We start from the raw sequence: 23,680 nt of genomic DNA, 5'->3' as shown, positions 1-23,680 counted from the left end.
ACAAAGCAAGTCCAGGACAGCCAAGGCTACACAGATAAACCTTGTGGAAAAAAATAAATAAATAAATAAAAAGAAGGTGCTGCTTAGGCAACTGGACACCAGCTAGAGTCACCTGGGAAGAGGACCGCTCCGTTTGGAAACTGCCTATATCAGATTTACTGGTAGAACAGAATGGGATTTTTAAAAATAGTGATATGAGGAGATTTCAGTAAATGGTGCTGTCTACCCTCCAGAGAGCAATACAGGGCTCCAAAGTCTTAGACTTTTAGCATAGCTACAAGCATTCCTCAACCCCAGCATGTATTTGGCTGATCTAAGTATAGGAGGTGGGTCTGCAACTCTCAGCATCCCTAATAGCTCAGATAGATCCATCCAGCCCTACTTTCCAGGTTTGCACTGATGTTACCCATGTTTTGCTCACAGCTCCAAGCAGCAGCCTCTGAGCGCTAAGGAAACATTGGGTAAAGTCAGCGTGACACTGCTACTTCCTGATTCAAGGAAAATGACTTCTCATTTTTCCCACCATCTACCAACATTGAGAACAGGTTGCATGACATGCTGGGACCTAATTTTAAGCACGCAATGGTGAGGACTCTTGCTGCCCCTTATATGGGTGGAAGCATGTGAGATCCAAGCTCACTAAACCATCTTGCATTGATCTCCCATGTGATTGTCAGAGCAAAAGGGTGAATAGTTCACTCTAAGCATGGCAGATCAGGATCAGGAGACGCCCGCATTCTTCATGAGCTTCTACACTCTGATGAAACAGGACAAGCCCAAGAACACCTTTTCATGATGATAGAGTGAGGGGCTCACTGAGGGTGAACACAGGCATCTTTTACTTCTGGGACTGAAGGGCTGGGAGTGTAGGCAGAGAGATTTGGATCATAACAGAAATGGAATGACTTTTCATTCTGACTTTGTCATCATTTTTTTAATTGAGGCAAATTCTTCATTTCAAGTCCAACAGGAAGAGGCTACTCCCATAGTGAATAGTGTAATTTATAACATAAAAAAAATGTCACATGAGAGGGATTGACAACAGAGGATTCCCAGAATTGAGGATCAGCCAGAAGAGAAAATGGGATGTTCCCTCATGTCATTAATTCAGGATAGAGCTGGGTCAGTCAGCAAATGCCCACAGTAGGTGGAAGGACAGAAATTCATTTGATGAAGAAGGATCTCATCACAACACCCACACCTTTCCCTGAACCCCAAAACTCCTGGATGTCTCAGAACAGTTCCGCAACAAAAGGACTCGGATTTCTTGTATAAGAATTTAAGATTGTCATATGTATTACTGAGATTCTGGAACCTTAAATAAACTTAATTCTTTTTCTTCTGATTATCTCTCAGTTGAATGATGGATCTCTCTCTGGCTGTGCCAAGACTCAAACAGAAGAATTCCAAGGATTATAAGGATCAAGCCAGCCATCCCGATCCTGATGAGATTTTCTACTGTGTGATCCTGGGTCTCTGAGTCTGTGGTTCAGGACAAAAAAGTCACAAAGATTAGGGAAGATCAAACACAATTCCTGGCTGTCCACCCAGGGAACCTGCTTTCTTTGGACAGGACTTAGACTTTCTGCATCCAATTTGAATTCTCCATATTTGCCTGTCCTGGGTTTGAACATGTTCTGTGATGGGATGATTTTCTCAGGTGATCCTTAGAACAGAAGAAGAGGAGTAAGATGTGTGATGTGCTTAAGAGACCCAAGGGTTTCCTCTGAGGTTCCCATTTTTAATTCCTGCTAATGCCAACCATTCTCATTATATAAGCTCGTGACTGTCTGTGATGAGACATTCTCCTGCTTTAACAGGTGTATAAGAATCCCTCTGAGGACCTCGGAAAGACTACCCAGCAGTGTATCAAAGCAGATACTGAGACTCATAGCCAAACTTTGGGCAGAGTGCAAGGAATCTTAGGAAAAAAGAGAGAGATAGGAAGACCTGGAGAGGACAGGAGCTCCACAAGGAGAGCAACAGAACCAAGAAATCTGGGCCCAGGGGTCTTTTCTGAGACTGGTACCCCAACTAAGGACCATTCATGAATATAACCTAGAACCCCTGCTCAGATGTAGCTCATGGCAGTTCAGTATCCAAGTGGATACCCTCGTAAGAAGAACAGGGTCTGTCTCTGATATGAAATCAGTGGCTGGCTCTTTGACCACCTCCCCCTGATGGTTTAGCAGCCTTACCAGGCCACAGCCAGACCTGATGAGACCTGATAAGCTAGGGTTTGATGGAAAGGGAGGAGGATCTCCCCTATCCTTGGACTTGTAGAGGGGCATAGGAGGAGATGAGGGAGGGAGTGTGTGATTGGAAGGGAATGAGGGAGTGAGCTACAGCTGGGATACAAAGTGAATAAACTTTAATTAATATAAAAAAGAAAAATTTAATTAAAAATCCCTCTGGTATTCTTATTAAAGTCCTAAGCATTACTGTGCTATTTAAGGTCAAAACATAAGACTAAGTCACTGTATAACAACAATTTATCTGAATCCCAAGGAATCGGGATTCGTGATAAAATCACCACTCACAGTTCAGAATGCTGGAAAACCTTGAGCACTCTGCTCAATCTACCACACATGATAACATTCAAAGTAGCACAAAATGGGTTTTCTCTTCTGTTTGTTGATCATCCAAGATCCTAAGGTGAAGTCTGGGTATTAGAGGCTGTTAAGAGTCTGGAGCACAGAGGCTGGCATTATGCATCCTCCTCCTGTGTACCTACCACAGCTAGGTCTCTAGATGATATACATCTCTTTAATAGCCCACTAACTAGTCATCGTGCCCTTAGAAACCCGTACAACGAGAGCCAGCAAGACTGGAAATGCCTACTCACTGTCTATATTCACTACATACTGGAAGGTGTGATGCTGTGAATCTATAGAGCACAAAATAAAGCTCCAAAATTACTAGCAGGGTAATAATAATGGGTTGAAGTCTTGTTACTATGAAGATGTGTAGACATACAATGTAGATAGTATGGAAGCAAATGTATATATTTGTATAATATGTATAATCTGACATATATATACACATATATTTGGAGCAAAAAAAAAACAAAAAACAAAAAACAAAAAAACGGTGTGCAGGAAAAAGAAATTACCGTAGTAATGGATGTACCAAGAAATTGTTGCAGTAAGTCAAATCAGTTAGATTCAGAATTACCAAATATCATGTGTCCTCACTATTTCTCTTTCCCTTTCTCTCACCTTCTTATTTGCAGACTCTTTCTATCGTGTGTGTGTGTGTGTGTGTGTATCACATTAATGCAGAAGGAAGACTGAGGAATTCATTGTCACAGGAGGAGGCAGAAAAAGGGGAAGACTGAAGATTGACAGTGCCAAAATTTGTACATAATGTGTTTTAGTAAAAATGTCCTTATAAACCTATCAGTACCTACCATGGATATATGCCAGTGAAAAACATGTTAGATAAATTTTCAATCTTGTTGCAATTGATATGATTCTTATCAGTAATTTATAAAACATTAACTGAGCAGCAACTTGAAGAATAGACTCTGATGTAAATATGAAATAAATTAATATATTCCAAGCAAGATACCTCTATGCTTCCTTAGAAAATGGGAACTCAAATACCTTATGAACAAATTAGTGAAGTATTTCAATAGCTCTGACTGTTCTGACATGTGTTCAGGAATGCACATATTTTTGTGTAAAACACCAAGAATTTTGCTGTAGAGAGAGAGCATAATGGTGAAGAGCGCTGGCTCCTCTTCCAGAGGGCTGGGGTTCAGTTAGCTGCACCACAGATGGCAGCTCCCAGCTGTCAGTAGCTGCAGTTTTCTTGTCTATCCTCCACAGGTACTAGACATGCAATTGATGCACAGACATATGCAGGGAAGACACCACAGACGTGAAATAACAAAACACATAAAAATTAAGAACTTTAGGTAGATTAGTAAGTGGATTTAAAATAGCTAAGAAAATGTTTTTACTTCATAGACTTTAAAGTTGCAGAAGTTTAAACAAAACAATGACCAGATTGGTAAGATGTGCACAAAAAGGAACAATGAACAGCAACCAAATTGCACTTCGGTGTTACTAAATGGGGAAGGAGTTCATGCCTGGTACTGTAGCCAAGGACCTAGAGGAAAACCATTTCCTAAAGCAATGTAATTGCTTGCTGCATCCTAAGTACCTGTCCTTATAGCTACAAATAAATGTAGCCCTTGCTGTGTATATGAGAAGCTTACCTTTGCAGAAGATAGAGACCATCACAGAAAGCCACAATTGTCCAAAAAAAGGCAGAGAACAATGAACAGTGGTTTGCCTAACCCCAATTGTCATAGATACAGAAAAATGCTTTCATCAAAGGCTCAAGAAATATTGGTGAAATGGTGGAAATATTGCAAATGGCAGAGGATCAGGCCATTTGCTTAAATAGCTTCTTTTATATATGAGAGTTGCATTCATAAATTCTTAACACTATGGTTACTGAAAAAAAGTCTGTATAATGAAAATATACTTTAATGTAGCAGTGTGGATAGGGGAAATCTCACAAGTCTTGAACAGGAGATAAATATCTTCAGGCCATTATGGGCTGCTGAGAAAGGGGGAAATAATCTTTCTACAGAGATAAGACTCAGATAGGTTCTTCAGTCTCAGACATTCAGCCCTGAACATATTTTAAAATATCACCTGATTTTATAAAATTTGTAATAAGCTTAGACTCCGGTGACTTTAAGAAAAAAAGAATCTTAAACAAAACATCTACCAGAAGGTATTTACTGGAAAGTTTTAAATAAACAGTAAGTGAAAGCACAAATAAACACAACTGAAAGCAGAAAATCCAGATTGAACAGTTTGACAAAGGTGTTCCAGGCAGTGACCTCCTCCCCCAAAGCCACTGCATAAGAAACTACGTGACTCCCATTCTCTAATCCTCATACGTGCTCTGAGTATGGCATCTCTGGCTTGCTCAGCAGGATCACGGTCTCTCAAATGTGTGTTGCTTCTGAATGCTTCACTTATACATACCCTGCATGTTATGAAGAGCTCCCTCGCCTGTCCTGAGTTTCCAGGGACAAGATAGGTATAGGGAAGGGACATTTATCTTCTAGATTCTTAGAAGTGAGAAATAATCTCCTCTAAGGGAAAGCTCCTGTATCTTATTATCAAAATGGTTCAGATGTTGCTTCTCCCACCAGACATAGAAACTTCTCTTTGTTCAGGCCAAGTAGGAAGCAGATTCGTTTGATATAGATTGTTCTCCATCACTTTTCTTCTCGTACTTAATGTGGACAATGTAGGATCCAGGTGTGGGGGAGTGTCATGGAAGATGCTGGATAGTGGTAGCTTCCAGCAAAAGATATGAGCAGAGGCTTGCACTGTTTTTACTCACTCACCTATGGATGCCAATAACTCCTTTTGAGTACCCTGGACCTTCTGCAGTTCATTGTGAAATGAGGAAGGGGAGGGGCAGAGAGCATTCCTTAGTGAATCCTACTGTTGGCTTCCATCCTCATGAAGGGTGAATATTCCACTTACCAAATTCACCCAGAGTCTCTCATTTAGATACTAGCCAAGAATTTTTTTAATGCAGGGTCCTAAGTGATCCATTCAGCTCATAGAGTTCTAGGTTACCACACACACACGAACCCAAGAGTTCCCCAGGGACACTAGGGTGTGATACTAGGGTATAGCAACAAGATTTGCACACTGTAGCAACTCTAGATGCTCCTGAGTGCCATGGTTACTCATGGAGAATTCTCGCTGGAATTGCTGAGATCAAAACTTTGATCTTAGGTGCAGAGATTAATGTATTTTGTTGTACAGAATAAAAGAGTCCACTGTGTTCCTTGACCTACATATCAGGATAACATTCTTTCCTGGGGACACTGGGAGGCCAGACTGCACTGAAAGATGTGGTATGCTGTGGAATTTGCTTGAGACAAGGGTAAATGAGAAAAAGTCCACCATTCTCTGTGGCTGTCAGTGAGAACCTGATCTTTTTCCATGTTTTTTTTTCCTGACCCTATTCTTCCTTCCCTCTCCTGTCATAGAATCCATCACTTTCTGAGACACCCTACTCTCATCATGTCTACCATCTCTTAGATTTATGGAGATGTTTTGTTTTTTTTTTTTAATTTTGGGTCCCTGTATTGACTTCCAGGGCTACTCACTCATAAATGGATGTCCATGGGGTCACTAAGTGCTGACTACCAGAGCAGAGTTTGTGTCCACCCCAGCATCTGTAACTGGTGCTCATGAAACCTGCTCACAGGGACAAGGGTGAAGTTAGTCTAGGATAGCTCAGCCTGGATGTGTATCCCACAGTTCTAGAGAGATAAGTTCTCACTCCCTTGGCCAGGACAAGTCTATATTAGCCAGCATAAGAACACCAGAGGACGAAGACATGGTTTTGCTGAGTCTGCAAGGTGTGCTTCCTAGACAGAAAAAAACACAGGCGGGAAGCTAAGAGGCCAGTTCCTGCCAAGCATTTTCTCCCTCCCAGCTTCCTTGCTAATACTTCTCACACTCTGGCATTCTGACTCAGGGTCTAGAAAGTCTCTTCAACCACCTCCCAGCAGTGTTCAAGGAAAGGAGCTTAGTGTTTTAAATATGATTGGCTCAGTAGTGGGGCTGCCTCACCTGAGATGCGTATTTCCAAGTGGTCACTAGGCTCCGACCACACCTGTGGGTTGGCATCATAGTAGCCATAACATTTGAATGTCCCACTACTGCTGGGAGTCACAGAACTCAGAACGAACAGGGCCTGGAACTGCCCAACAGATGTCTTCTGTGACTTCATGCTCATGAAGTGCCTCTGCTCTCCTTCCTTGGTCACAATGAACCTGTCATATTCCTCCTGTGAGAAACACTCGAGGGTCACATTCTCTCCTGAGGTCACCCCAGGTCCAGGCAAGGCTGATAGGCTGGGTTTGCTGTCAAAGATTCCTTGGAGAGAAAGGGACAGAGTTTTAAACGTGTTCACAATAGCCCAACCATGTTGAGCAAGGCTGGGCTGCAGGAGAGGAATATCCTATGACTAGACACCTCCTTATAGAGTTAGTTAAGCTCCTCTTACCTGTCACCACCAGCTCCAGAATGTCACTGTATTCTGACCAGCCCACAGTGGTCTCATAGATACAGGAATATTGGCCTCCGTCATGCTTTCCAACAGAGCTTATGAGGAACACAGCTTTCTCCCCATGGTTTGAAGAGGTTTGTTTGTGCTGTCTATGATCAAATTTCTTTATATAAAGAAGGTACCTCCATGCATCCGAAATCCCCATACATGAAATGGACACTTGTATTCCCCTATAGACCAAAGAGCTTGGCTCAGCTTTGATGATGGGCTTTGGTAAGGCTCCTACAAAAAGAAAGTCAGAAAATGGGTGTCCCGGAACATTACCGATCTGATCCTAGCCCTCAGCTCCTGCACACTCCCAGTATCACAAAGCTTATCCCACAGCGGCTGCTCCCATTCTTACTGCCTACCATGAAGGGGAAGGCCCCAGGAAAGTTGAGTACACACTTACCTGCCAGCACTGGGATCCTGGGTCTCACACTCAGTCCTGGAAAAAGAGTTTCCTATTCAGGATCTGCTCGCCTGAGTTATGAGCAAGATTTTTCCTCTAGAAAACCTCCTGTACCCCTGGAATTTTCTGCTGGGAAAGTCTTGAACTGTGCTACATGCCCCTTCTGGATCATAGTGTTTCCTCCCACTCTCATATCTCACCCAGACAGATCAGGACTGTGAAGGTGAAAGCCATGGCATCTCCTCTCTGTGGCTGCAACTGTGTATATGGCGAGGGCCACATTGCCTGGCCAGATGGACTGGAACACAGGGTAAGGCCTTTGGAGACTGGGTGCTTGTCATCAAATGGTTACACCTCAGGTTCTCCCCAGAAAGGGGAACTGCCCTTACCAAGGGCCTGCCTCTCATTTCCCTAATTCTGTGGCTTGGACAGGCTCCAGATTCTGTAGTTATTTTCTTAAAGAGGTGTTCTCTTTTTCTACCTGATCAGTCCTCGTCACTCCAATGTCCAAGAGGAAATACTGATAGCCCTGGTGAGTTTATTACCTGCTCATCTCCAGATTTGTGTGGCTGAGTGCTCAGTGTTCCCATTCTGAGAATCCTTTTGAACTCTCCTTCATGGCTCCAGGCTATGCAGCCATGCAACAGTGTGGGATCCTTACAAGGAGATGGTTTAGAAAGGATACTTGTTAATGCTTCAGAGAGGATGAAGAGCAGCAGAGATATACTGAACACCTGATTGTGAGCTTCTTGTTCAGTTTCATGAGCACAAAGGAAGGATGAGGATGGAATAAAAAACCACTACTGTTCATGTCCCCGGAACTGCTAAACAATTTCCTGCAGGGAACCCATCCCTCTCTTTTTCTTAGCAACTTTATCCATCCCTGTCTCCCTATGACCTATCGTCAGTGTCAGTTTTACTCCTGTTCCTTGGGGCAGAACTCTTGCTAGGATCAGGTCTGGCTTCTCTTTAATTCCTGCACACCACTAACGCCCACGCCACGTTTAGCAGAGGCACCTCATGTTAATTCCTGCATACCACTAACTGCCACGCCACGTTTAGCAGAGGCACCTCATGTTAATTCCTGCACACCACTAACGCCCACGCCACGTTTAGCAGAGGCGCCTCATGCTCGTGATCCCTCGATTGTAGCCTGTGGTGTGCACTTCATTACTGTTTATGGAGACTGTGTCGCAGAGCCGTCACTGGTTTCCAGGCCAAGGTAAAAATTCAGTTCAAGGTGTTGGACAATGTGGCCACATAGTGCTCAGCCCAGCAATCTGCAGATCAGCATGGTTATGGGCAGAAAAAGAGAACCAGGGGAACTTTGAATACAAAAAGACCCATTCCATAGATAATTTAGGGGAAGGGTGAATATGATCCAGACAGAGTTTATAAAATTGTAAAAGAAATTGTTTTTTTAAAAGACAGATTTGCATAACGAAACCTTCGGCAGAGTGCAGGGAATCATAAGAAAGAAGGGGAGTTAGTATGACATGGAAAGGATAGGAGCGCCACAAGGACCAAATATATCTGGGCACAGGGTCTTTTCTGAGACTGACATTCAACCAAGGACCATGTATGGATATAACCTAGAACCTCTGCTCAGATGAAGCCCGTGGTAGCTCAGTAACCAACTGGTTTCCCATAGTAAGGGGAACAGGGACTATCTCTGACAGGAACTCAATGACTGGCTCTTTGACCTCCCCATCCCCCAAGGGAGGAGCAGTCCTGTTAAGTCACAGAGGAGTACTTTGCAGCCAGTCCTGAAGATACCTAATAAAACAGGGTCAGATGAAAGGGGAGGAGGTCCTCCCCAATCAGTGGACTTGGAAAGGGGAGGGAGGGAAGGTTTGGGAGGGAATGAGGGAGTGGGATACAGCTTAAATACAGAATTAATAAAATGTAACTAATAATAAAAAAATAAAAAATATATTAAAAAAAAAGATTTGCCATCACCTTATGTCTTATTCTAGGGATGAAAGTCCAGACTTCCAGCATTCTTGGTTTTTTGTTTTTGTTTTGTTGTTTGTTTTAGACATGGGGTTTTATGTGTAGCCCTTGTTTTTCTGGAATTCACTCTGTAGACTAGGCTGGCCTTGAACTCAGAGATTCACTTGCCTCTGTCCCTTGAGTGCTGGAATTTAAAGGCATGTACCACCATCATGCTGATTTATTTTTCATTTGAGACAGGCTGCTCTGGGACTGGCTACACAGAACAGGCTAGTCTCAAAATAAAAATGTCTGCCTCCTTCTAACTCTGGACCTTTAAGATTAAAGGTGTGTGTCACCACACCCTGCAACCCTTTAGCATTCTCTGCACAGGCTCCATCCTTGAGGCCCATTTCTGCTTCGTCACACAGTTAAATTTGTTGTTTTATCCACTTTGTCTCAGCAAACATAAGACTTATTTTTGTTTGTTTTGTATTTTCTTTCTTCTAACTTTCTCTGTGTTTGTGAGTTTCATCATGACTCTTTTGTACATACATCTCGTTAAATATTTGTGCCCTCACTCCTCCACATACTTTGGCTCCCATCTTGCTGGTCTCTAAATTGATTGTCACTTTTGCTACTTTCTTGATACAAGATTGTTGAAAATATGTGATTGTTTAATTCTTTTTATTTATTGAGAATTGTAAACAGTGTGCTTTGACCATATTCACACCTACTCAGACTCTACCCAGACATACTACATCTTCCTCTGCTCATTCAATTTTGTGTCCTTTTTTGAAAAAAACAGAGTCCAACTTCTGCTGCTCATATATTTATAGATATAAATAATATACTTATTATTTATAAATATTTATATATTTATAGACTATTTTTATATAATAGACTATTATAGACTATTTTAGTGTTTGAAATAAAAACATAATTACATTGCTTTTCACTTTTCCTCCTTTCAGCCCTTCCCATGCACCCATACTTGCTTTCTCTCAAATTCATAGCCTCTACTTCTTTAGTGGTCATGTTTATATGTATGTACATGTATACATGTGGATATATTAAAAACTTTCCCAGTCCACATAGTATTGCTAGCATATGCATGATTTCAGGGTTGGCCATTTTGTACTGGATAACCAGTCAGTGGCTGCACTCTTAAGGAAAACTGGATCTCCTTCTCCCAGGAGCTTTCAAGTGCCAGGAGCTCCCAAGCTAGGCGTGGGCCTAGATGCACATACACACCTGCATGACAGCTAGCCGGCCCATCAGACATTTGGTCGGTAATGCTTGAGCGCGCACTAGACTTGTGCATGCTGTCACAGACACTGTCAGGAAATAAAGGAAAGGTGAAGGGGCCTGAGTTCTAAGAATGTTGTTGGGTCTTTATATACCCAAAGCTTTTATCAACTGGAGAGATTAAAATACTTGAATTCCTTTGCAAAAGAGATTTACACAGTGGCGATAAAGACCCATTGTAAGCTGACTTCATTTGATACAATGGGAGAAAACATTTCTCACACCTGCCTGGAAATCTGAGCACACAATGGTCCTGAGGTCTCCAGAAGAGAAGACATAGTTAGTGATCAAATCATATATAAATACTGAAAATAAAAAATGCACAGGAGTTATGTTGCCTTTAAGAAATCTTCAGGGAAGATTATGGCAGACAAGATTTCCAAGGAAGTGACTATTAATCTTACATTTCAAAACAATCTTATCAATGTGTGCAAACTGTGTTCTTTTTAATTAAAAGTCATTGTGCTTTACAGAGAAGAAAGCCCACCTCAGAGAATGTTATTAGTTTTGTAGACAATCAGGATAAATTCAGAAATAACATGTCATGTTAACCAGAGTCATATCTTTCTCATTTCTGACCCCAAATCACCAGTTCCTTTTACATTGTTCCAACATAAAAGAGAAAACATATGAGCAAACATAACGCGTAAGTCACCAATACCAAATGGTTAAAATCAATCAGACCATTACTAGTATCTTAGTGCAGCTGGCAGCTTACAGCTTCTTCCAAGGGCAGTCCTCCCTGCCCCAGGTTTCTTATCTTAAAATAAGCTCATCCTGTCTTCTGAGGAGGGCCATCTGGTCTGGCCTCTACTCAAGGTTTAGTAGCCCTAGTTGTGTGACTGTTCTTCTTTCTTAGCTGGCCCTTATTCAAGGTCCAGTTGTTTTTATTTCTAGTCTGGGATGGTCCCATTTCTCATTCCCCCCTTTTTCTTTGGCATAATTTTAACCCTAAAATTACAGGCTAGATTCAGCCTGCACCTCTAATTGCTGATACTGCTGTCGAAGCATAAGGACCTGAATGGTACTAATCCATTCTCTCATGAAGTTAAGCAGCTTGTTAAAAATGCAGGGGCCAAAGGTTACAATCAGGAGAAGAATTAGCAAAGGGCCGAGCAAGGTGGAGATTAAAGTGGTCATCCATGGAGAGGAATTAAACCATCCTTTAAACCATCCTAAGCTTTGGGCTCATTTTTGCTTTCTCTTTTTTAAGCCCTCTTTGACCTTATCTAGGGTCTCAGTGACAGCTCCAGTATGGTCAACATAGAAACAGCATTCTTCTTTTAGGGCAGCGCATAAACCTCCTTGTTGCAGAAACAATAAATCTAAGCCCCTTCTATTCTGTAACACCATCTCTGATAATGACTGTAAGGAATCTTTTAGCTCTCTAATTGTGCTTTCTAATCTTTCTATGTCCTCATCAACAGCTGCCCTAAGCTCATTTAACCCACTATGTCGGAGGGCTATAGCTGACCCTCCAACTGCTGTCCCTGCTGTCCCTAGCCCAATCCCAAGCATTATGACTAGAGAAATTCCCAAGTCTCTTTTTGTTCGTATTGTCCCTGCTGTCCCTAGCCCAATCCCAAGCATTATGACTAGAGAAATTCCCAAGTCTCTTTTTGTTCGTATCAGCGGTTCCCCCACAGAGTCCCAGTATTGAAAGGGCTCTTTATACGGGTGATAGGTAACTCGGGGGATTACCTGGACCAGAACACAGTAGTCAGATGAATTGACAAGCACCTGAGTACTGACACAAGTAGTAATTCCTGTCACACAGGCCCACCATCCATTTATTGGTGGTATGAGGTACCCAGACAGGCCTGCAACATTATAGGTTTGGTTGCATAAAAACTGATGACTGGGGGCAACTTTACCTACACAGAGTCCTTGCCCTGAAATGGCAGACAGGGAAAGTCTAGCCTCCCTTTGTGTCCAACGGCAGGCTGTTGCCTCTTGGGAGTTACTTATCTCATCTGTAAAGGCAATTCCTTCATAATATGGGGGAGCAATTCCAAAGCATAACCAACAAGACTCAATAACCTTTGGGTTGGTGTTATTTAGGGCCTGGAAGGCTCCCTGTGCTAGGGAAGTAATGTATGGTCCAGAAAGCTTAGGGGAAGAAGAATCTTTACCTATTTTTGAGTTAGGAGTCAGTGAGGGGGTTACTGGATGTGGGGCCATAGTCTGGGGGTCTGATTTTACTGGGGGAACCAGATGAGGGCCAGCTTTATTTGGCCCTACTTCAGCAGATGGGGCTGTTATTTTAAATTTGATGGTGAAAAGTAACCCATCATCATATCTTTTTTTATATATTCGTAGGCCCCAAGTGAACCCCGTCAACCAGTTAGTTGAAATCCGTTTTCCAGCGTCCGTGAACCGGATTAGCAGGGGTGGCACCAGGTGGTACATATTGGCTGATTGTTTGGTTCCTGATCTGGAGGTTTGGCATGACTGTAATTAGCTTTAACAATAATGTAATCCCAACTGGAGGTAGGCTTCCAGTAAGTATCGCCAGTGGTTTCACACCCCCAATTTTTTCAGTAGAAGTCATTTTCCCCCCACATTTGTTTAGTAATTTAGGTTGCTGGTGGGGTCCTGGACATACATAAAAGGTTAGGACTCGCAGCATACTGCGGTGGTTGGTGGTCCCGCAGCACCCCCAGGGATCTAAGTCCCTTCTTTCACTGAAAGACCCACATCTAGAGTCCCCAGGAACCACGTTGGGGTCTAGGTGGCTTTGCAAATCCCAGTTTGCAGGTGCTCCTAAAGCCATTTTACAAAGGTCAGGGTACAAGTCCGGCCACCATGTGAAGGGTGGGGCTATATTTGATACAGACCAAATTATAATATGTCTCTGATTAGTTACTTTCCAAGTTAAAAGTTTGGGCTGGTGAGGACTGGAGCCCAAGCAAGTATTGTAAGTGCTTAACAGAGCCAAAAGCACCAGCAGTTTGTGGATATCACTCACGGCTAACATTTTTAACAAGCTTAAGTTTTAAGGGATTGTCACTGGGCTGCATTTTCCAGTCAGAAGTGGAGTCCTCTGGAGCGGGTTTGACATGTGATGCATGGATCCAAGCAGGAATGCCTTCTACCTTCACAGCCGTTGGGGTGGTGAGCAGGATGCAGTAAGGACCTTTCCACCAGGGTTCCAAATTCTGACTACGGTGTCGCCGTACATAAACCAAGTCTCCAACTTGGAACTCATGGGACACCTCTAAGGATCCTGGCGCATATGCACTGCCAACCTTGCTCCAGATTTCTTTTTTAATAAGCTGCAGTCCCTTTAACCTGGACAACAAGTCAGAGTTACTACTAGTTATGTCAAGAGGGTCTCCAAGGAGAGTTAAGGGAGCAGGAACTCCATACAATAGTTCAAAAGGTGTAAGATTCAACAAAGAAGGAGTATTCCTGACCCTAAAAAAAGCCAGAGGGAGGAGTACCACCCAGTCACTGCCAGTCTCCATGGTCAATTTAGTAAGGGTCTCTTTTAGAGTTCTATTCATTCTTTCTACCTGTCCTGAACTTTGGGGTCTATAAACACAATGTAATTTCCAATTAGTCCCCAAAAATCTGGCCACCTCCTGACTTACCTGAGCAACGAAGGCCGGCCCATTGTCTGACCCGATTACCTTTGGAACAAACCGGGGAAAAATGTCTTCTAAAATCTTCTTAGCTACAACCAGAGCAGTCTCTTTCTTGGTGGGAAAAGCTTTCACCCATCCTGAGAAGGTATCTACAAAGACTAGAAGATATTTATTTCCATACCTGGCCGGCTTGATCTCGGTAAAGTCCACTTCCCAATGCATTCCAGGTCTAGTTCCCCTTAGCCATTTTTCTGAGCTTTGCAAATTCTTTCCTACGTTTACCTTTTGGCAGGGGGTACATGCCTGAGCCACTTTTTTGGTTAGAGCAGTGAGGTTTAGTATTCGGTAAGGAGATTGGAGAACAATTTCAGTCAATTTCCTTGCCCCTAAATGAGTCCATTGATGCATTTGTGCTATTAGTCTCTTAGCATCTTTCTGTGGCAAAATGATCTTACCTTTGGAGTCAATCCATGCTCCCACATTAGCATCGAATGTCCCTTGTTTCCTCTGTATTTGCTCCAGGTCATCCTCCGAGTATTTTAGCTGTTCCTTCTCTGGCAACTCACCAGTTAATATTATTGAAGCAGGACTTCCTCTAGCAGCTGCTTTAGCCTCCTGATCAGCCATGTTATTTCCCTTTGCCACCTTGGAATTTCCCTTCTGATGTCCCGGGCAGTGAATTATGCTTACCTTGGTAGGCAGTAGTAGGGCATTGAGCAAGGCCAAGATTTTATTTTTATTTTTCATTTCTTTACTGGCTGACATCATTAGGCCTCTCTGCTGGTAGATGGCCCCGTGCACATGGGCCGTAGCAAAGGCATACCTGCTGTCAGTGTAGATGTTTATCTTTTTGTCTTTTCCCAAAGTTAATGCTTGCGTTAAGGCAATTAGTTCTGCCCATTGAGCAGAGGTGCCTTCTGGCAGCGCTTGGGCCCATATTACCTTGTGTCCATCCACCACCGCTGCTCCCGATTTTCTTTTTTCATTTTCTAAAAAGCTACTCCCATCTGTGTAATATGTCACCTCTGCATCTGGCAGAGGTTGGTCTTTTAAGTCCTTTCGCCATCCCTGTTCTTCTGCCAACACCTGCAAGCAATCATGATCTGGGGGTTGAATCTCTGAATCTGGTAACAGGGTGTCAGGGTTTAGCCCCGTTGCTGGGGCAAAAGTAATCCTGTCATTATTTAAAAGCAAAGTTTGGTAATGAGTCATGCGAGCATTTGTGAGCCAGTGATCAGGCGGCTGTCTGACAACACTCTCAAGGGCACGAGGGGCATAGACGGTAAGATCTTGTCCCAAGGTCAGCTTGTCAGTATCCTTTACCAATGCGGCGACTGCTGCTATTATCTGGAGGCAGGTCGGACTCCTGCCGCTACTGGATCAAGCTTTTTAGATAGATAAGCTACTGGTCTCTTCCAGGGTCCAATCTTTTGAGTTAACACCCCTTTAGCCATCCCCTGGTTCTCGGCCACATAGAGATGAAAAGGTTTAGTGACATCAGGAAGTCCCAAGGCTGGAGCTGACATTAAAGCCTGTTTAATATTATCAAATGTAGCCTGTTCATCTTCTCCCGAGGAAAAAAGAGTCATTGCCCTTTGTAAAGGCATACAGAGGGACTGCCATTTCAGCAAACCCAGGAATCCATAATTGGCAAAACCCAGCTGTACCAAGAAATTCCCTCAGTTGTTTAGTAGTTCGTGGAGGGGGAATATGAAACACAGTCTCTTTTCTAGCCTCCGATAACCATCTTTTTCCTTCTTTCAGTATATACCCCAGGTAATTGACCTTTTTCCGACATATCTGGGCCTTCTTTGCTGATGCTCTATAGCCGAGTTCGCCCAATTCTCGTAACAGTCGGCTTTGAGGCAGGTTTTCCAACAATCTGCAGCTAGTAAGATGTCATCCACATACTGGAGAAGAGTTACCTGAGTATTTGTGGTCCGGAAGTGTGCCAGGTCTTGGTGCAGGGCTTCATCAAATATGATAGGAGAATTCTTATGTCCTTGGGGAAGTCGAGTCCATGTTAGTTGGCCCGAGACCCCGGAGTCGGGATCTTTCCATTTAAAAGCGAAAATGTCTTGGCTGGCAGGGCTAAGTTGAAGACAAAAGAATGCATCTTTAAGGTCTAGAACAGTATACCAGACTCTGTCAGGGGGAAGGGAGCTCAGCAGGTTATACAGGTTGGGGACTGTTGGATGTAAGTCCATAACCTGTTTATTAACTTCCCTCAGGTCCTGTACAGGCCGATAATCGTTGCTCCCAGGCTTTCGGACCAGCAGTAATGGAGTATTCCAAGCAGATTGACATCTTTTTAAAACCCCTAGGTCAAGGAGTATATGAGGGCGAATCCCATCATGGGCTTCCTTAGACATTGGATACTGCCGCACTGCAACTGGGGCTGCCTGAGGTTTTAGCTCTATCTGGACTGGCGGTTGCTTTTTTGCTTTCCCTAAGCCAGCTGTTTCAGCCCAGGTCTCAGGGTATTTCTTTACCCACCAGTCAATGTCTTTTTCTCCCTCTTTTAAATTTTCAAATAGCCGGTATTCATCTTCCAAGTGAATTGTAAGCACATGAATAGGATCCCCTCTTTTATCTGTAACCTGTGGGCCTCCTGGGTTAAAATAGATGTGGGCTCCTATTTTGGTCAGGATATCTCGTCCCAGCAATGGGTATGGGCAGTCAGGCATGACTAAGAACGAGTGGGATACCTGGCCCACTCCTTTGGGTAGTCCATGTGTATCGCTTACATCCAGTGGCCCCTTGAACCCATGATTTTTTCTCTTTCTTAGCCCCTAAGTCTTGCAACAGAACTGAATGCTGAGCACCAGTATCCACTAGAAAATGGCCTGGCTTCCCCTCCACCTTGAGGGTTACCCTGGGCTTGGGGAGGGTAACCGAACCCTGTCCTCCCCAATCGCTATCATTGTTCAAGGTTAGGACCCGGATCCCCGTGGCTCGAGAATTCAGCTGCTTCTTCCTTTTGGGGCAATCTCTCATCCAGTGTTCCTTTTCCTTGCAGTAGGCACACTGGTCCTTAGACAAAGGGCCATTATGGTTGCCAGGAACTCTCTCCCTTTCAGTATGACTTTCCTGAACTATGGTGGCCAGAATCTTAGTCAATTTTTTTTTCAATGCAGTTTATTCAGGAACCTTGAACAATCATCTGACCCTGGGGAAAGCCAGCCCACAGCTTAAATAGCATCTGGGTAGTCAACCCCAGCGTGCCACATGGGCAATGCAGATAGGTCCACATACATGGAAGCAAGCCAGATCCTCAGCCTTAGCCAAATGTGGAGTTGTTTGTGACAGAGAGCCCTCACCATCGGGAAGGTGGAAGGCAGAAACCAGCTCCATCGTTACGCAGCTCTCTACAGTTCCCCCTTTTTGTTTTAGACGCATCAGGCAAGAGTAGGGGTCTGATCTCTGATATTAGAAATAAATTGGGACTTTGTACCAATGTTCATTTAGGTGTCATCCACCCAAAGAGCATCAGACCCGACCAATACCTTTTTCTCAGAGGCGGGACCTGGGGCATCAACCCACATGCAATCAGACATGCTCTTCTCTGGGTCGCAAGCTGCTGACCCTGAGTGCAGTGCTTAGCCTCGCATCCTGAGCGTATCATTTTAGCTTTTTATGGTAGCCAACCATGCTTGGGGAGAATGTCCTGCTTCAATGGCTGTAAAGGCCTGAATGATCATGGCTGCATTACGCTGTTGTGAGACTCTAATCTTGCATATATACCACAGGTCAACCAAGGAGACCAACACCAGAAGGCCTGCTAACGCTCCCATGCCTGCCCATTCCTTCAGATGATTCATGGCTGCAGCAATCCATGATGATAATCCTGTGGCTAGTCCTGCGTCCACTCTGGTAGAATTTACCATGACAATGGCCACTCTCAGCTGCTCCATCGTAGTATCGAATTCTTCAGTCCAATTACCTAAAATATAGCTAGACAATTGTTTAGACAGATTTGTAGCACAGGGAAAAATTCTCATGTTGTATGCTAGTGACACAAAGTCCAGCATACTTTCATTGACAGCCAAGTTGAGCGATTTGCCATAGGGTATCAATTTGCTCCTGCACGAGGTCAATCCTCTGATTGAACACCATCAAGCCTCCTTTTAGTTGAGCATTAATTCCTTTTTGTACATCTAAGGCATGAGCTACATTGGCTAAAAGGTTATTCAGGGTCTGAGCAGTCTGCCCAGTATGACTCATGGCTAATGCCATGGTGGTAGCTCCAACAGCCGCCAATGAGATGGCAGTAACAATGGCGGCTGTAGTTCCAAGATCCCTTTTCTGTCTAAAAAGAGTCATAGTGTGAGGGGCATCAATGGGCACAGGCACCCAGCGAGGCATGCGAGTAACCAGGGCATACCTAAATTCACTAGCATTCCAGCATTGGGCAAAAAAGCAAGTATCATTACCACAATTACTTAGCTCTATCTGGCTAATAATGAATAAAAATGGGGGATATAAACAAACAGGTGTGGGCTTATAGGAAATATTATGAGAAGCCTTAACCCCCTCGTTGGAACATCCTGCATCAGTTCTAGAACTAGCAGTGGTGGTGTCCGAGGTCTGAGTAGGTTCAGGAGACCATTGCCCCCAGGGGTGAGACGTGCTCCATGTAAATTGACTAACTCCATGTTTTCCTCCACTTTTGAAAGTCATTTAAGGTTCTTAAATTATTTTTTCCCTTTTTTTTAAATTTTTCATCAATTACACTTTATTCATTCTGCATCCCCCCATAAGCCCCTCCCTCCTCCCCTCCCAATCCCACCCTCCCTCCTCCCTCTGCATGCATACCATTCCCCAAGTCCACTGATAGGGGAGGTTCTCCTCTCCTTTCTGATCTTAGTCCATCAGTTCACATCAAAAGTGGCTGCATTGTCCTCTGCTATGGCCTGGTAAGGCTGCTCCCCCCCCAGGGGGAGGTGATCAAAGAGCAGGCCAATCAGATTATGTCAGAGGCAGTCCCTCTTCCCATTACTATGTAACCCAATTGGACTCTGAACTGCCCTGGACTACATCTGTGCAGGGGTTCTGGGTTATTTCCATGAATAGTCCTTGGTTGGAGTATGAGTCTCTGGGAAGTTCCCTGTGTTCAAATTGTCTTGTTCTGTTGCTCTCCTTGTGGAGACCCTGTTCTCTCCAGCTCTTACTATTTCCCAGTTCTTACATAAAATTCCATTCACTCTGCCCAACAGTTGCCCATCAGGCTCAGCATCTGCTTTGATAGTCTGTAGGGCAGAGGCTTTCAGAGGCCCTCTGTGGTAGGTTCCTAGGTTGTTTCCTGTTTTCTTCTTCTTCTGATGTCCATCCTCTTTGTCTTTCCGGATGGGGATTGGACATTTGCCCCTGGATAACTGGGTTCTGGAGATGCCATATTGCTCTGGCTTTTGTTGGTTGACTTAGTCAATTTTTTATCTTGCCTCTTGTCTCTCTCTCTTTCTCTCATCTCCTGTTCTTTCTGTTTTCTCTCTTCTTCTTCTTCTGTTTCTTGACTATAGAAAACTTTCTCTGCTACTTGCACTAAATCCTTCAATGACTTATCCTGCAGACCTTCTAATTTCTGAAGTTTCCTATGAATATCCCTAGCTGACTGATCTATGAAAGATACAGCTACTGTTGCCTTGTGCTCATCTGAAGTAGGGTCATAGGGAGTAAACCAGCGGAACGCTTCCATCAGCCGTTCTAAGTAGGCTGCAGGAGATTCCTCCAGCCCCTGGACCACTTCTCTTACCTTAGTCAAATTGGTGGGTCTTTGAGAAGCCCCACGGAGACCTGCCATTAGAGTCTGGCGATAAACCTTCAAGTGCTGCCTACCCTCTGGTGTATTGCAATCCCAATTAGGACACAAGAGAGGAAACCCATTATTAATCTCGTCAGGGAGAACTGTAGGCCTCCCATCCACCCCGGGACATTCTTTCTTGCTTCTAGAAGAACTCATCCCTTCTCATCAGTAGTCAGGAGTGTCTGTCAAAGCTGTTGGCAATCATCCCAAGTGGGCTGGTGAGAGAAAAGGACAGATTCAAACAAGTCAGTTAAGGCTTGGGGGTTCTCAGAAAAAGGGGGATTGTGGGCCTTCCAATTGTAGAGGTCAGCTGAGGAAAAAGGCCAGTACTGAAGAGGTTGATTCCCATCCCCATCTGGGAACCCATAGGCTCCTAACGGGAGAGCCACCGAGTCCGGCTGAGTTGCTCTGCGGCTCCGTGTTCCAGCTGCTGGGCCCCCTTTGTTCTGAGGGTCAGTTGGTGATTGCAGCGGGACAGCGGCACTGAGGGACCAACAGCTCTGGTGAAGGCCATATAAGGGGACTAGAAAAACTGCATGCTAGCCCCGTCCTAGGCCCCGAGGGAGAACTGACAGCCTCCGGGAGACTGACAGGGGAAACAGTCAGAGGTCTGGCAGGAGAACCGGCCAGGAAACTGGCCGGGGTAGGGGCGATGGCTGGCGGATAAGGGTGCAGAAGGTAAAAAAGGAGGAGGTCTGCTTCTGGAGAAGTGAGCACTTTCTTTTTCTCCTCTTCCTTAATGGCACAAACAGTTGTCAAAGGAGTCTCTATGGAAAGAACAAAGGGGTGCACCCAGGGGGGTGAATGGCGAACAATGTCTTCCCAGGTTAGGACATAGGGTACCTGATCAGGATGGCCCCCTTGTGCTTGGAGAGTCTTAGCCTTAACAGCAAGAATCGTGTCAAGGTGAAAGGTGGCCATCCAACCTGAAAGGCAGGCCACTCCGAGGAACACAAGGTTCGCCACTTCGCTTTTCTGACTTCCACTGAGAGGTTATGTGCCCTATATCTCACTTCTGAGAAATGGTCAAGGGTGAGGGATAAGGGTGTAGTCACAGTCTGTCCCATAATGAAACGTCCGTCAGAAAAGTCAGAGAGGCAACAACAACAGAGACAAAAAGAACCAGGCAAGCAATCAGACAAGGACGCCCTTTCAGGTGAAACCACAGTGCCCTAACGGAACGGCTTCCCGGCCATTCTCTACGAAAATCAGACTCAGATGGGAGGAGGACCGTCTCCGATCCAACCTCCCAGCAGATGGAACCTGGAGCGTCCTCCAGCTTCCTGCCAAGTGATATTCTGATGCGTCCGTCAATCGCAATGGCCTAATCAAACAACCAGGATGGTTCAGACAGGCGCCTAACCAGAACAAAACAGAATCTGCAGAAACCTGAAATCTAACAAACAAAATGACTGACCTGTTTCAGCCTGACCTCCGAGCCCGGTCTGGTGAGAATCGGAGAAGGGCTGCGTCGGTTTCCCAGCCAATGAACCACATGCAAAACCTGCACTCCCGAAGCAGTGACTACGTACCGCTCCCTCCCCAAAGAGACTCACTGACCGCGGTTCAATGCAAAAGCAAGAGGCAGTTTATTCCGATCGTGATGGGGGTCGCCCCTTCAAGGCAGGAGACGACCCCAAGCATACAAAGCACAAAGTTTTTATACCTAAAAATCAGGCCACACATGTATCTTTACATTGACTAGTCAGCAGAAAAGACAGCAGTTTTGCAGCTGGCAGTTTACAGCTTCTTCCAAGGGCAGTCCTCCCTGCCCCAGGTTTCTTATCTTAAAATAAGCTCATCCTGTCTTCTGAGGAGGGCCATCTGGTCTGGCCTCTACTCAAGGTTTAGTAGCCCTAATTGTCTGACTGTTCTTCTTTCTTAGCTGGCCCTTATTCAAGGACCAGCTTTTTTTTTTTTTTTTTTTTTCTTTCTAATCTGGGATGGTCCCATTTCTCATTAGTAGAAACATATTTATGAGAAAAATACGTCAAGCATGGAGGCACACACCTGTAATCCCAGCACTTTGGGAGGCAGAAGCAGGTGGATCTCAATGAGTTCAAGACCAACCTGGTCTAGAAATCAACTCTAGGACAGCCAAGGCTACACAGAGAAACCCTGTCTCAAAAAAAGAAAAAAAACACACACACACACATAAAGAGAGAGACTGGCCAAACAATAAAAAAGACTGATAAGAAAGGTACTGTTTTCATATTGATGTTGGTGAATGTTGGTCAGGCAGAAATGCTATTGGCACTCACCTTGAATATTGCTATCTTGAGTAGTTACAACAATTACTTCTTGAAATACTGTTGCCTCTTTTCTATGCACACTCTTCATAAAGAGAATCTTGGGAACAGTATGTGTACTTTTGTAACTAGAACACATGGAAGTTAGGGTCCGGAATTTGACCGACATCTTTGATATTATCTTGAGATAAATTTGGTACATTTACCTTTGATGAAATTACTTGGGCCCTTATCACTGTGCAAGTCCTTCATCTGAACAACAACAAAAAACAAAACAATGGATTTGCATGTCTAGTGTTGCTTGTGGTTATATATCTGTCAGCAAGTTTCCCCCCAAAATTGTGCTTAGTCAAAGATGAAGACACAGCTCAAGGATTGAGCCCCTGCCTTGTTTGTGAAAGCCTGTGACTTCAGACTTTGTAACAGCAGGGAAGAAAACCCATACTTTGTGTAGCCATGCTGATCCTGACTTTTATTTTGCTTTTATGGGTGCCTGCAGCTGGTTGTAATATACACCAAAGCTCGATTTTCCTATTGCTAATTGTTAGTGTAAAGTAATTATTAACATATAGTTCAGTAATATGTTAGTGATTAAGAGTAAATATTACAGTGAAATCTTGGGACTCTTAAGAGTTCGGAGCAAGAATAAAAGCATGACCAGTTGCACTTCTTCATGGAGTAGAAAGACTGGTTGAAAAGTTTCCTGCTTTTCCCACTGGGGGATAAGAGAACAGATTATTGATGTGCATTGCTTGAGAGGATGCTGTCTGTGGGTGTCTCTTTTACTTCCCTGTTTTCAATACAGACCGTTTTACAGGAAGTAAAAGAACTATTTCCCAACCCCGCCTCTGCAGATGTCACAATAACATGCTCATTTCTCTTTTCAGACATAACAAATGCCTCATAGGAACCCAGTTCCATACTTCAGAAATTCTTTCTACATATGCCAATGGGATAAAGATAGTCCACAAACAGAAGGTCAGAAATATTTTGTTTCTGTTTAAGGTCAGGTTCTTCTTTCTGAATTCTTAGGTGTTGGGATCCAGCAGGGACTGATCATGTTTCCATAAGTGGGATGAATCAGACCACAGGGAAACATTTCTCTGCGTTGAGAAGGTTTCATGTGGAATCCTAAGGACCGTTTCATCCCTTGGCATCAACTTCCCAGAGAGATAATTGTCAGAACTCCAGGATATTCAGTTTTTGCTAAAACCCAATTCAAAGAACTATGGAATGCTCCTCCATCAATGTGTTCAAGAAGTGAATCATCCTGACACTGATAACGACATGA

The 23,680-nt window shown here is 44.0% G+C and overlaps 1 protein-coding gene across 1 annotated transcript; it reads right to left on the bottom strand.

Moving 5' to 3' along the window:
• Nucleotides 1–918: 918 nt before the first annotated feature.
• LOC110542256 (leukocyte immunoglobulin-like receptor subfamily A member 5) lies at nucleotides 919–8,027 on the bottom strand. Its single transcript, XM_021628881.2, has 5 exons — nucleotides 7,711–8,027; nucleotides 7,511–7,546; nucleotides 7,057–7,341; nucleotides 6,621–6,926; nucleotides 919–1,482 (listed from the first exon to the last, which is right to left on the bottom strand). The coding sequence occupies exons 1-5, from the start codon at nucleotides 7,790–7,792 to the stop codon at nucleotides 1,346–1,348; spliced, it is 846 nt and encodes a 281-aa protein (XP_021484556.1). The 5' UTR covers nucleotides 7,793–8,027; the 3' UTR covers nucleotides 919–1,345.
• Between the last annotated feature and the right edge of the window lie 15,653 nt (nucleotides 8,028–23,680).

Source organism: Meriones unguiculatus, chromosome 14, assembly GCF_030254825.1.
Source record: "Meriones unguiculatus strain TT.TT164.6M chromosome 14, Bangor_MerUng_6.1, whole genome shotgun sequence".
NCBI classification, from domain to species: Eukaryota; Metazoa; Chordata; class Mammalia; order Rodentia; family Muridae; genus Meriones; species Meriones unguiculatus.
This window is presented reverse-complemented; position numbering and strand designations above follow the sequence as displayed.